This window comes from Oncorhynchus mykiss, chromosome 30, assembly GCF_057628025.1.
Source record: "Oncorhynchus mykiss isolate SJ-2025 chromosome 30, ASM5762802v1, whole genome shotgun sequence".
In the NCBI taxonomy this organism is placed as follows: Eukaryota; Metazoa; Chordata; class Actinopteri; order Salmoniformes; family Salmonidae; genus Oncorhynchus; species Oncorhynchus mykiss.
The window spans coordinates 10,454,449-10,465,000 of NC_143051.1; the positions used below are offsets into that span (position 1 = coordinate 10,454,449).

The 10,552-nt window shown below is 43.0% G+C and overlaps 1 protein-coding gene across 1 annotated transcript in view; it reads left to right on the plus strand.

Moving 5' to 3' along the window:
• Positions 1 to 7,980: 7,980 nt before the first annotated feature.
• LOC110489377 (integrin beta-8) overlaps positions 7,981 to 10,552 on the plus strand; it is a 74,903-nt gene continuing 72,331 nt past the window's right edge. The window contains exon 1 of the mRNA XM_036971572.2: positions 7,981 to 8,507. Within this exon, the coding sequence (XP_036827467.2) occupies positions 8,261 to 8,507 (247 nt within the window). The 5' untranslated portion in view covers positions 7,981 to 8,260. The remainder of the gene's footprint in view (positions 8,508 to 10,552) is intronic.

Below are 10,552 nucleotides of genomic sequence, written 5' to 3' on the forward strand. Positions count from 1 at the left end.
ACCTTTTGGTGTGTGAGGAACAATTCCTCTAGGAGTGAGAGTCACACACACACACACGGTTTTAGCAGGCCTAGTGACATAATCACTGTGCTGTTTTTGTGTTGCTGTTTTTCTCCATTGGAATGTGCTTAGCCTGGGTGTAGTCTGTGTTTGTAACACTCCACATTTAAAACACAACTGAATAAATGTACTTGTGTCTATGACCATGAGATGGCGTAAACAGTGCCTCCTCTCCCTGCGGTATAGAAAGCGGTATTCCCCGTGGACAATCAGAGCCTCCCTCTCTCTTTCCCCCTGTTGCAAACAGACACCTGGAACAGAGTCATGCTGCAGTGACGGCGGTGACGTCATCGTTTATTAACAGAGGGTTATTGTGTAGTCCCCGCTTCGGGATAACAGGAATGTTGAACACACACACAGACACACCAGTGATGTGTGTTTTGACTCGTTACCCGCAGTCCATGTGGTTATATCTGCGCGCGGGCAGGTTTAGGGTAATTACATTTTGTGTGGATAAAGAGCGGGTGGGTGGCGCGCGGTTTGAATAAAGAGATAACAATACCTTAAATCCATACATGTATAATTTTTGCTCCATTGAGCTTCTTCTTTAATTATTTTAGGCGACCTGGCATTAGTGTGTAAGCCCAGTATTGTAAAGTACCTAAGTAAAAAATACTTTCAAGTCTTAAGTCGTTTTTTGGGGGTATCTTTACTATTTATATTTTTTGACAACTTGTACTTTTACTTCACTACATTCCGAAAGAAAATAATGTAATTTTTACTCCACACATTTTCCCTGACACCCAAAAGTAGTCGTTATATTATGAATGCTTAGCAGGACAGAAAAATTTACTAATTCACACACTTATTAAGGCGAACATCCCTGGTCATCCCTACTGCCTCTGATCTGGAGGACTCACTAAACAGAGAACATCCCTGGTCATCCCTACTGCCTCTGATCTGGAGGACTCACTAAACAGAGAACATCCCTGGTCATCCCTACTGCCTCTGATCTGGGGGACTCACTAAACAGAGAACATCCCTGGTCATCCCTACTGCCTCTGATCTGGAGGACTCACTAAACAGAGAACATCCCTGGTCATCCCTACTGCCTCTGATCTGGAGGACTCACTAAACAGAGAACATCCCTGGTCATCCCTACTGCCTCTGATCTGGCAGACTCACTAAACAGAGAATATCCCTGGTCATCCCTACTGTCTCTGATCTGAAGGACTCACTAAACAGAGAATAACCCTGGTCATCCCTACTGCCTCTGATCTGGCGGACTCACTAAACAGAGAATATCAATGGTCATCCCTACTGCCACTGATCTGTCGGACTCACTAAACAGAGAACATCCCTGGTCATCCCTACTGCCTCTGATCTGGAGGACTCACTAAACAGAGAACATCCCTGGTCATCCCTACTGCCTCTGATCTGGAGGACTCACTAAACAGAGAATATCCCTGGTCATCCCTACTGCGTCTGATCTGGAGGACTCACTAAACAGAGAACATCCCTGGTCATCCCTACTGCCTCTGATCTGGAGGACTCACTAAACAGAGAACATCCCTGGTCATCCCTACTGCCTCTGATCTGGAGGACTCACTAAACAGAGAACATCCCTGGTCATCCCTACTGCCTCTGATCTGGAGGACTCACTAAACAGAGAACATCCCTGGTCATCCCTACTGCCTCTGATCTGGAGGACTCACTAAACAGAGAACATCCCTGGTCATCCCTACTGCCTCTGATCTGGAGGACTCACTACACAGAGAATATCCCTGGTCATCCCTACTACATATGATCTGGAGGACTCACTAAACAGAGAACATCCCTGGTCATCCCTACTGCCTCTGATCTGGAGGACTCACTAAACAGAGAACATCCCTGGTCATCCCTACTACATCTGATCTGGAGGACTCACTAAACAGAGAACATCCCTGGTCATCCCTACTACATCTGATCTGGAGGACTCACTAAACAGAGAACATCCCTGGTCATCCCTACTGCCTCTGATCTGGAGGACTCACTAAACAGAGAATATCCCTGGTCATCCCTACTGCCTCTGATCTGGAGGACTCACTAAACAGAGAACATCCCTGGTCATCCCTACTGCGTCTGATCTGGAGGACTCACTAAACAGAGAATAACCCTGGTCATCCCTACTACCTCTGATCTGGAGGACTCACTAAACAGAGAACATCCCTGGTCATCCCTACTACATCTGATCTGGAGGACTCACTAAACAGAGAACATCCCTGGTCATCCCTACTGCGTCTGATCTGGAGGACTCACTAAACAGAGAACATCCCTGGTCATCCCTACTGCCTCTGATCTGGAGGACTCACTAAACAGAGAACATCCCTGGTCATCCCTACTGCCTCTGATCTGGAGGACTCACTAAACAGAGAACATCCCTGGTCATCCCTACTGCCTCTGATCTGTCGGACTCACTAAACAAATGCTTCCTTAGTAAATGATGTCTGAGTGTTGGAATGTGCCCCTGGCTTTCCATCAACGCAAAAAAACTAGAAAATGTGGCCATCTGCTTGGCTTAATATAAGGAATTCTAAATGATGTATACTTGTACATTTACTTCTGATAGTTAAGTACATTTTAGCAATTACATTTATGTTTTGATGCTTGCGTATATATTTAAAACCAAATACTTTTAGACTTTTACTCAAGTACTATTTTACTGGGTGACTTTTACTTGAGTCATTTTCTATTAAGGTATCTTCACTTTTACTCAAGTATGACAATTGGGTACTTGTTCAACCGCTGTGTAAGCCTAAACTTTAGGGTCTAACTGTATCCGGAACATATCAATCACCAAAGACTTTTGGGAACAGGTAGAACAAGTTTAAAAGTCTATCCACGGTGGCAAAAAAAATGAGAATGTCGGAGTTTAATTCAATGAGAGAAAAGAGTTGAAAATAAAGAGAGGGGAGAGCGGGTGGGTAAAGTCATGTTTGAGAAAGATTTGATGATAGCAGTGCTGGCTATGTTATGTGTGATGATTGTGAGGCGCCATACAAATTCGAAAGTCACAAGATAGGGCCTTCAAACAGGACTATGGCACATCAAGGGAACTGTAGCCTACTGTTTAGATGAGGTAAATGGAAACTGAAATCTGGACACTTACTGTAAGTCTATAACCACTCACATAGCCTCAACATTAACTCCTGCAGCATTAAGCATTTCTTGAAGTACATGTATACACCAAAATGTAGGCAAATTTTGACTCGGGAACAAGAGTGGAGACATGACTTATTTCTTTTTGAGAGAATGTGAAGTGTCTAGTTTGAGAAACAGACCTCAACTGGCAGCTTCATTAATTAAATAGTACCCCGCAGTCTCAACGTCAGCAGTGAAGAGGCGACTCCAGGATGCTGGCCTTCTAGGCAGAGTTCCTCTGTCCGGTGTCTGTGTTCTTTTGCCCATCTTAATCTTTTATGTTTATTGTCCAATCTGACATATGGCTATGTCTTTGCAACTCTGCCTAAAAGGCCAGCATCCTGGAGTCTCTCGTCACTGTTGACGTTGAGACTGGTGTTTTGTGGGTAACATTTAATGAAGCTGCCAGTTGAGGACTTGTGAGGCATCTGTTTCTTAAACTAGACACTCTAATGTACTTGTCCTCTTGCTCAGTTGTGCACCGGGGCCTCCCACTCCTCTTTCTATTCTGGTTAGAGCCAGTTTGCGCTGTTCTGTGAAGGGAGTAGTACACAGTGTTTTACAAGATCTTCAGTTTCTTGGAAATTTCTCGCATGGAATAGTCTTCATTTCTCAGAACAAGAATAGACTGACAAGTTTCAGAAGAAAGTTCTTGGTTTCTAGCCATTTTGAGACTGTAATCGAACCCACAAATGCTGATGCTCCAGATACTCAAAAAGTGTAAAGAAGGCCAGTTTTACTGCTTCTTTAATCAGAACAACAGTTTTCAGCTGTGCTAACGTAATTTCAAAACGATTTTCAAATGATAAATTAGCTTTTAAAATGATAAACTTGGATCAGCTAACACACCGTACTATTGGAACACAGGAGTGATGGTTGCTGATAATGGGGCCTCTGTACACCCATGTAGATATTCCATTACAAATCAGCCATTTCCAGCTACAATAGTCATTTACAACATTAACAATGTCTACACTGTATTTCTGATCAATTTGATGTTATTTTAATGGACAAAAAAATGTGCTTTTCTTTCAAAAACAAGGACATTTCTAAATGACCCCAAACTTTTGAACGGTAGTGTATATACATCCAATCCGAGCTGAAATCCTATCCGAAACATATTGGTTCGTTTTCACAGCTTTCTATTTTCTTATAACCGGTCAAACTGACAGTTTGTGCAGAAAATCTTTTCAGTTTTTATAACGTTTTAGGCTTATTGCATTTTCTCCCCGGTCCCTAAACGTCTTTGCTCTGTGAAAGAAGCAGAGATGAGAAAACTTTACCGATGTCAACTAGATTGAAGCATTTCATTCTATCGATTTATGACATTCTTCTGGTGAGCAAAGGATTATTTAGGCTTCTAGGGCAGTGGTTCCCAAACGCAGTATTATTATAGTTCCGTACCCCTTCAAATATTCAACCTCCAGCTGCGTTCCCCCTCTAGCATCAGGGTCAGCTGTACCCCCTCTAGCATCAGGGTCAGCTGTACCCCCTCTAGCATCAGGGTCAGCTGTACCCCCTCTAGCATCAGGGTCAGCTGTACCCCCTCTAGCATCAGGGTCAGCTGTACCCCCTCTAGCATCAGGGTCAGCTGTACCCCCTCTGGCATCAGGGTAAGCTGTACCCCCTCTAGCATCAGGGTCAGCTGTACCCCCTCTAGCATCAGGGTCAGCTGTACCCCCTCTGGCATCAGGGTAAGCTGTACCCCCTCTAGCATCAGGGTCAGCTGTACCCCCTCTAGCATCAGGGTAAGCTGTACCCCCTCTAGCATCAGGGTCAGCTGTACCCCCTCTAGCATCAGGGTCAGCTGTACCCCCTCTAGCAGCAGGGTCAGCTGTACCCCCTCTAGCATCAGGGTCAGCTGTACCCCCTCTAGCATCAGGGTCAGCTGTACCCCCTCTAGCAGCAGGGTCAGTGTACTCTGAAATGTGTTTTTTTTTTGCCATCATTGTAAGCCTGCCACACACACTATATGATACATTTATTAAACTTAAGAATGAGTGTGAGTTTTTGTCACAACCTCTTATAGGACCAGGGCTCAAATAAAAATATAATAATCAATAATTTTGCTCTTTATTTAGCCATCTTACATATAAAACCTTCCTTATTTGTTTATCAATAAGGGTGAAGAACTCACCACAGGTTAATGAGAAGGGTGGGCTGTAAAGGATGCACATACAGTGCCGTGCAGAAGTGTTCATCCCCCGTGGCGTTTTACCGATTTTGTTGCATTACAACCTGTAATTTAATTTTATTATTATTTGTATTTCATGTAATGGACATACACAAAATAGTCCAAATTGGTGAAGTGGAATGAAAAAAATTATTACAACCCCCCCCCCCCCCGGAAAAGTGCATATGTATTCACCCCCTTTGCTATGAAGCCCCTAAATTAGATCTGGTGCAACCACTTACCTTCAGAAGTAATTAGTTAAATAATGTCCATCTGTGTGCAATCTAAGTGTCATATGATCTGTCACATGATCTCAGTATATACACCTGTCCTGAAAGGCCCCATTGTCTGCAACACCACTAAGTAATGTGCACCACCAAGCAAGCGGCACCATGAAGACCAAGGAGCTCTCCAAACACGTCAGGGACAAAGTTGTGGAGAAGTACAGATCAGGTTTGGGTTATAAAAAAATATCAGAAACTTTGAACATCCCACGAGGCACCGTTAAAATCCATTATTAAAAAATGGAAAGAATATGGCACCACAACAAACCTGCCAAGAGAGGGCCGCCCATCAAAACTCACAGACCAGGCAAGGAGGGAATTAATCAGAGAGGCAACAAAGAGACCAAAGATAACCATGAAGGAGCTGCAAAGCTACACAGCGGAGAATGGAGTATCTGTCCATAGAACCACTTTAAGCCATACACTCCACAGAGCTGGGCTCTGCGGAAGAGTGGCAAGAAAAAAGGCATTGCTTAAAGAAAAAAATTTGCAAACAAGTTTGGTGTTCGCCAAAGGGCATGTGGGAGACTCCCCAAACATATGGAAGAAGGTACTCTGGTCAGATGAGACTAAAATGTAGCTTTTTGGCCATCAAGGAAAATGCTATGTCTGGAGCAAACACAACACCTCTCATCACCCTGAGAGCACCATCCCCACAGTGAAGCATGGTGGTGGCAGCATCATGCTGTGGGGATGTTTTTCATCTGCAGGGACTGGGATACTGGTCAGAATGGAAGGAATGATGGATGACGCTAAATACTTGAGGAAAACCTGTTTCAGTCTTCCAGAGATTTGAGACTGGGACAGAGGTTCACCTTCCAGCAGGACAATGACCCTAAGCATACTGCTAAAGCAACACTCGAGTGGTTTAAGGGGAAACATTTAAATGTCTTGGAATGGCCTAGTCAAAGCCCCCACCTCAATCCAATTGAGAATCTGTGTTATGACTTAAAGATTGTTGTACACCAGTGGAACCCATCCAACTTGAAGAAGCTGGAGCAGTTTTGCCTTGAATAATGAGCAACAATCCCAGTGGCTAGATGTGTCAAGCTTTTAGAGACATAACCCAAGAGACTTGTAGCTGTAATTGCTGCAACAGGTGGCTCTACCAAGTATTGACTTCGGGGGGTGAATAGTTATGAACGCTCAAGTTTTCAGTTTTTTGGGGTCATATTTCTTGTTTGTTTCACAATAAAAAAATATTTTGCATCTTCAAAGTGGTAGGCATGTTGTGTAAATCAAATGATACAAACCCCCAAAAAATCTATTTTAATTACAGGTTGTAAGGCAACAAAATAGGAAAAATGCCAAGGGGGGTGAATACTTTCGCAAGCCACTGTAACTCTGCAATGTTGGGATGTATTTGGAGAGAGTATCGGTCTTAAATCATTTCCCACACACAGTCTGTGCCTGTATTTAGTTTTCATGCTAGTGAGGGCCGAGAATCCACTCTCACATAGGTACATGGTTGCAAAGGGCATCAGTGTCATAACAGCGCGATTTGCCAAGGCAAGAAACTCTGAGCGCAGCCCAATCCAGAAATCTGGCAGTGGCTTCTGATTAAATTGAAGCAAGCTGGTCCTGGGGCTCTGTTCACAAACACAAACACACCCCACAGAGTCCCAGGAAAGCAACACAATTAGACCCAAACAAATCATGAGAAAACAACAAGATAATTACTTGACACATTGGAAAGAATTAACAAAAAAATAGAGCAAACTAGAATGCTATTTGGCCCTAAACAGAGAGTACACAGTGGCAGAATACCTGACCACTGTGACTGACCCAAACTTAAGGAAAGCTTTGACTATGTACAGACTCAGTGAGTATAGCCTTGCTATTGAGAAAGGCCGCCGTAGGCAGACCTGGCTCTCAGGAGAAGACAGGCTATGTGCTCACTGCCCACAAAATGAGGTGGAAACTGAGCTGCACTATCTAACCTCCTGATGTATGACCATATTAGAGACACATATTTCCCTCAGATTACACAGATCAACAAATAATTAAAAAACAAACCTATTTTTGATAAACTCCCATATCTACTGGGTGAAATATCACAGTGTGCATCACAGCAGCAATATTTGTGACCTGTTGCCTCAAGAAAAGGGCAACCAGTGAAGAACAAACACCATTGTAAATACAACCCATATTTATGCTTATTTATTTTCCATTTTGTACTTGTAACTATTTGCACATCGTTACAACACAGCATACTATGTGCAATGTTTACTGTAACTTTTTACTGTTTATTACACTTTTGTTTATTATCTATTTCACTTGCTTTGGCAATGTTAACATATGTTTCCCATGCCAATAAAGCCCATTGAAATGAATTGAGAGAGAGATAAAGAGAGAGGGAGCGAATTTCTCATGCAGGGAGAAAATTAGCACATGGACGTGAAACGCTCAAGGTTGAAACATTGCAAAGAAGAAACCAATCATTTGTTATTCGAACGGGCTCAGTCTCTCCTGGGACGCAGGATGTGCTGGGGAATGCACAAAACAACAGCTGCTACGATGAGAGAGAAAGAGAGATGTCTCGTTTTCACTTTCTCCTTTTCGCTTTAAAGCTTGCCGGGTGATTCTACATGAAGCAGATGAATGGGGGGAAATTAAAAAAAAAATGCACCGATGCACCAACGACCACCGTGCATTCCCGGCGCTGCTTCTTGTTAGCGCGGACGCAAGGTATTTCCCGGTTGATTATCGGATAGTGTCAGTAGTAGCCTGTGACCGGAGCTGCTGCTGGTGTCTCGACTACAAGCCTGCTCCTGGTGTGGATATGACTTCCTGGCTACGTAAATACGACAATCCTGTGCCGCTCTTCCTGCTTTTGGCCGCTAACATCACCAGCGGGAGCTCTCATTCCGGTGAGTGACAGAATATACCTTGATAGCTCGGCGAGGCTACTGCAGAAATAACGAATGGAGACGTATCTTTATTAAATGGATAACATCTTCATTGTGTCAATGGGTGCCACAGATGAATGAATAAAGCAATCATTAACAATGAATGAATGTCCGAGTGTCCCGGATTTGCGTTTATTATGCTATGTCTAGTTTATGAGACCAGTCTGGATTATTATTATTATTATTTTTAAAATGTATATTTTTTAATTAACAACAAATCAATACATAAAGCACATGAGGGAACACAAGCATACATAGATTACAAACAATGGACGATAATGTCCCGACTCGTCAATGTCCCGACTCGTCACCCTGCTGGTCATCTATCAGCGTCCCCGACGTGACGTTGCACTGACACATCTTATTGTGTCAATAACAATGAAAACCACATATAGCCTATCAATGCACTGCATCTATCAAATACATTTTTGCATACTGTTATACTCTCAGCCTTATATTATTAATCTCTTCAGGCATTGAAAAGTTGTTGATTATGTTTATCGCGGCATTGATCCTGTTATTGATCTGTCAAGAGCCCAGCTACACAGTAATTAAGTCAGAGCTGCTTGTTAATTCACTAATTAGTCATAAATTAATTTAACAAATGAGTCAACCTGGGACCTGTAGCATTCCTAACAAGGCCTACATAACATTACAACACCAATCTCACAGGGAATACATGGGATATTAGCCTGATATTGATTTGGTAGTGGAATTATGTCCATAGTTCTTATGCGGGACATTGTTTAGAAGCACAGTATTTGCCTACTCTACTGTCTGTAGCATAATTACTCTGATTAATGTGTTTGACTGCATGGTGAAGGGGAGTTTTTTTTTAACTAGGCAAGTCAGTTAATAACAAATTTCTTATTTACAATGACGGCCTACCGGGGATAGATTTTTACCTTGTCAGCTCGGGGATTCAATCTAGGAACCTTTCGGTTACTGGCCCAACACTCTAACCACTAGGCTACCTGCCGCCCCTACATATAAACACATGTAAAGTGTTTCATGAGCTGAAGAAAAAAAAATCCCTGAAATGTTCCATATGCACAAAAAGCTTATTTCTCTCAAATTTTGTGCAGAGGAGTATTTCTATCTGTAATAAAGCCCTTTTGATTGGCTGGAAGGGGGCCTAATGAATTTCTTTCAATTGACTCATTTCCTTATATGAAGGGCTGATCCAGTGAAATAACTACACTGGAGCACCTGTTCACTCACACACACACACACACACACACACACACACACACACACACACACACACACACACACACACACACACACACACACACACACACACACACACACACACACACACACACAGTCTTGTACAGCTAACCTTGTGGGGACACACAATTCAGTCCGATTCAAAATCCTGTTTTCCCCTAACCTTAACCCTAACCCTTAACGTAATTATAACCCTATCCCTATCCCTAGCTCCTAACCCTAACCCTTAATGTAATTATAACCCTATTCTAACCCTAACCTTAACCCCAAAATCTAACCTTAACTCTATCCCTAGCTCCTAACCCTAACCTTAACCCTAACCCTAGCTCCTAACCCTAACCTTAACCCTAACCCTATCCCTAGCTCCTAACCCTAACCTTAACCCTATCCCTAGCTCCTAACCCTAACCTTAACCCTAACCCTAGCTCCTAACCCTAACCTTAACCCTAACCCTATCCCTAGCTCCTAACCCTAACCTTAACCCTATCCCTAGCTCCTAACCCTAACCTTAAACCTAACCCTAGCTCCTAACCCTAACCTTAACCCTATCCCTAGCTCCTAACCCTAACCATAACCCTATCCCTAGCTCCTAACCCTAACCTTAAACCTAACCCTAGCTCCTAACCCTTAACGTAATTATAACCCTAACCTTAACCCTATCCCTAGCTCCTAACGTAATTATAACCCTAACACTAATTCTAATCTTAGACTTAAACCCCCTAGAAATAGAATTTGACCTCGTGGGGGCTCACATACACACACACACACACACACAC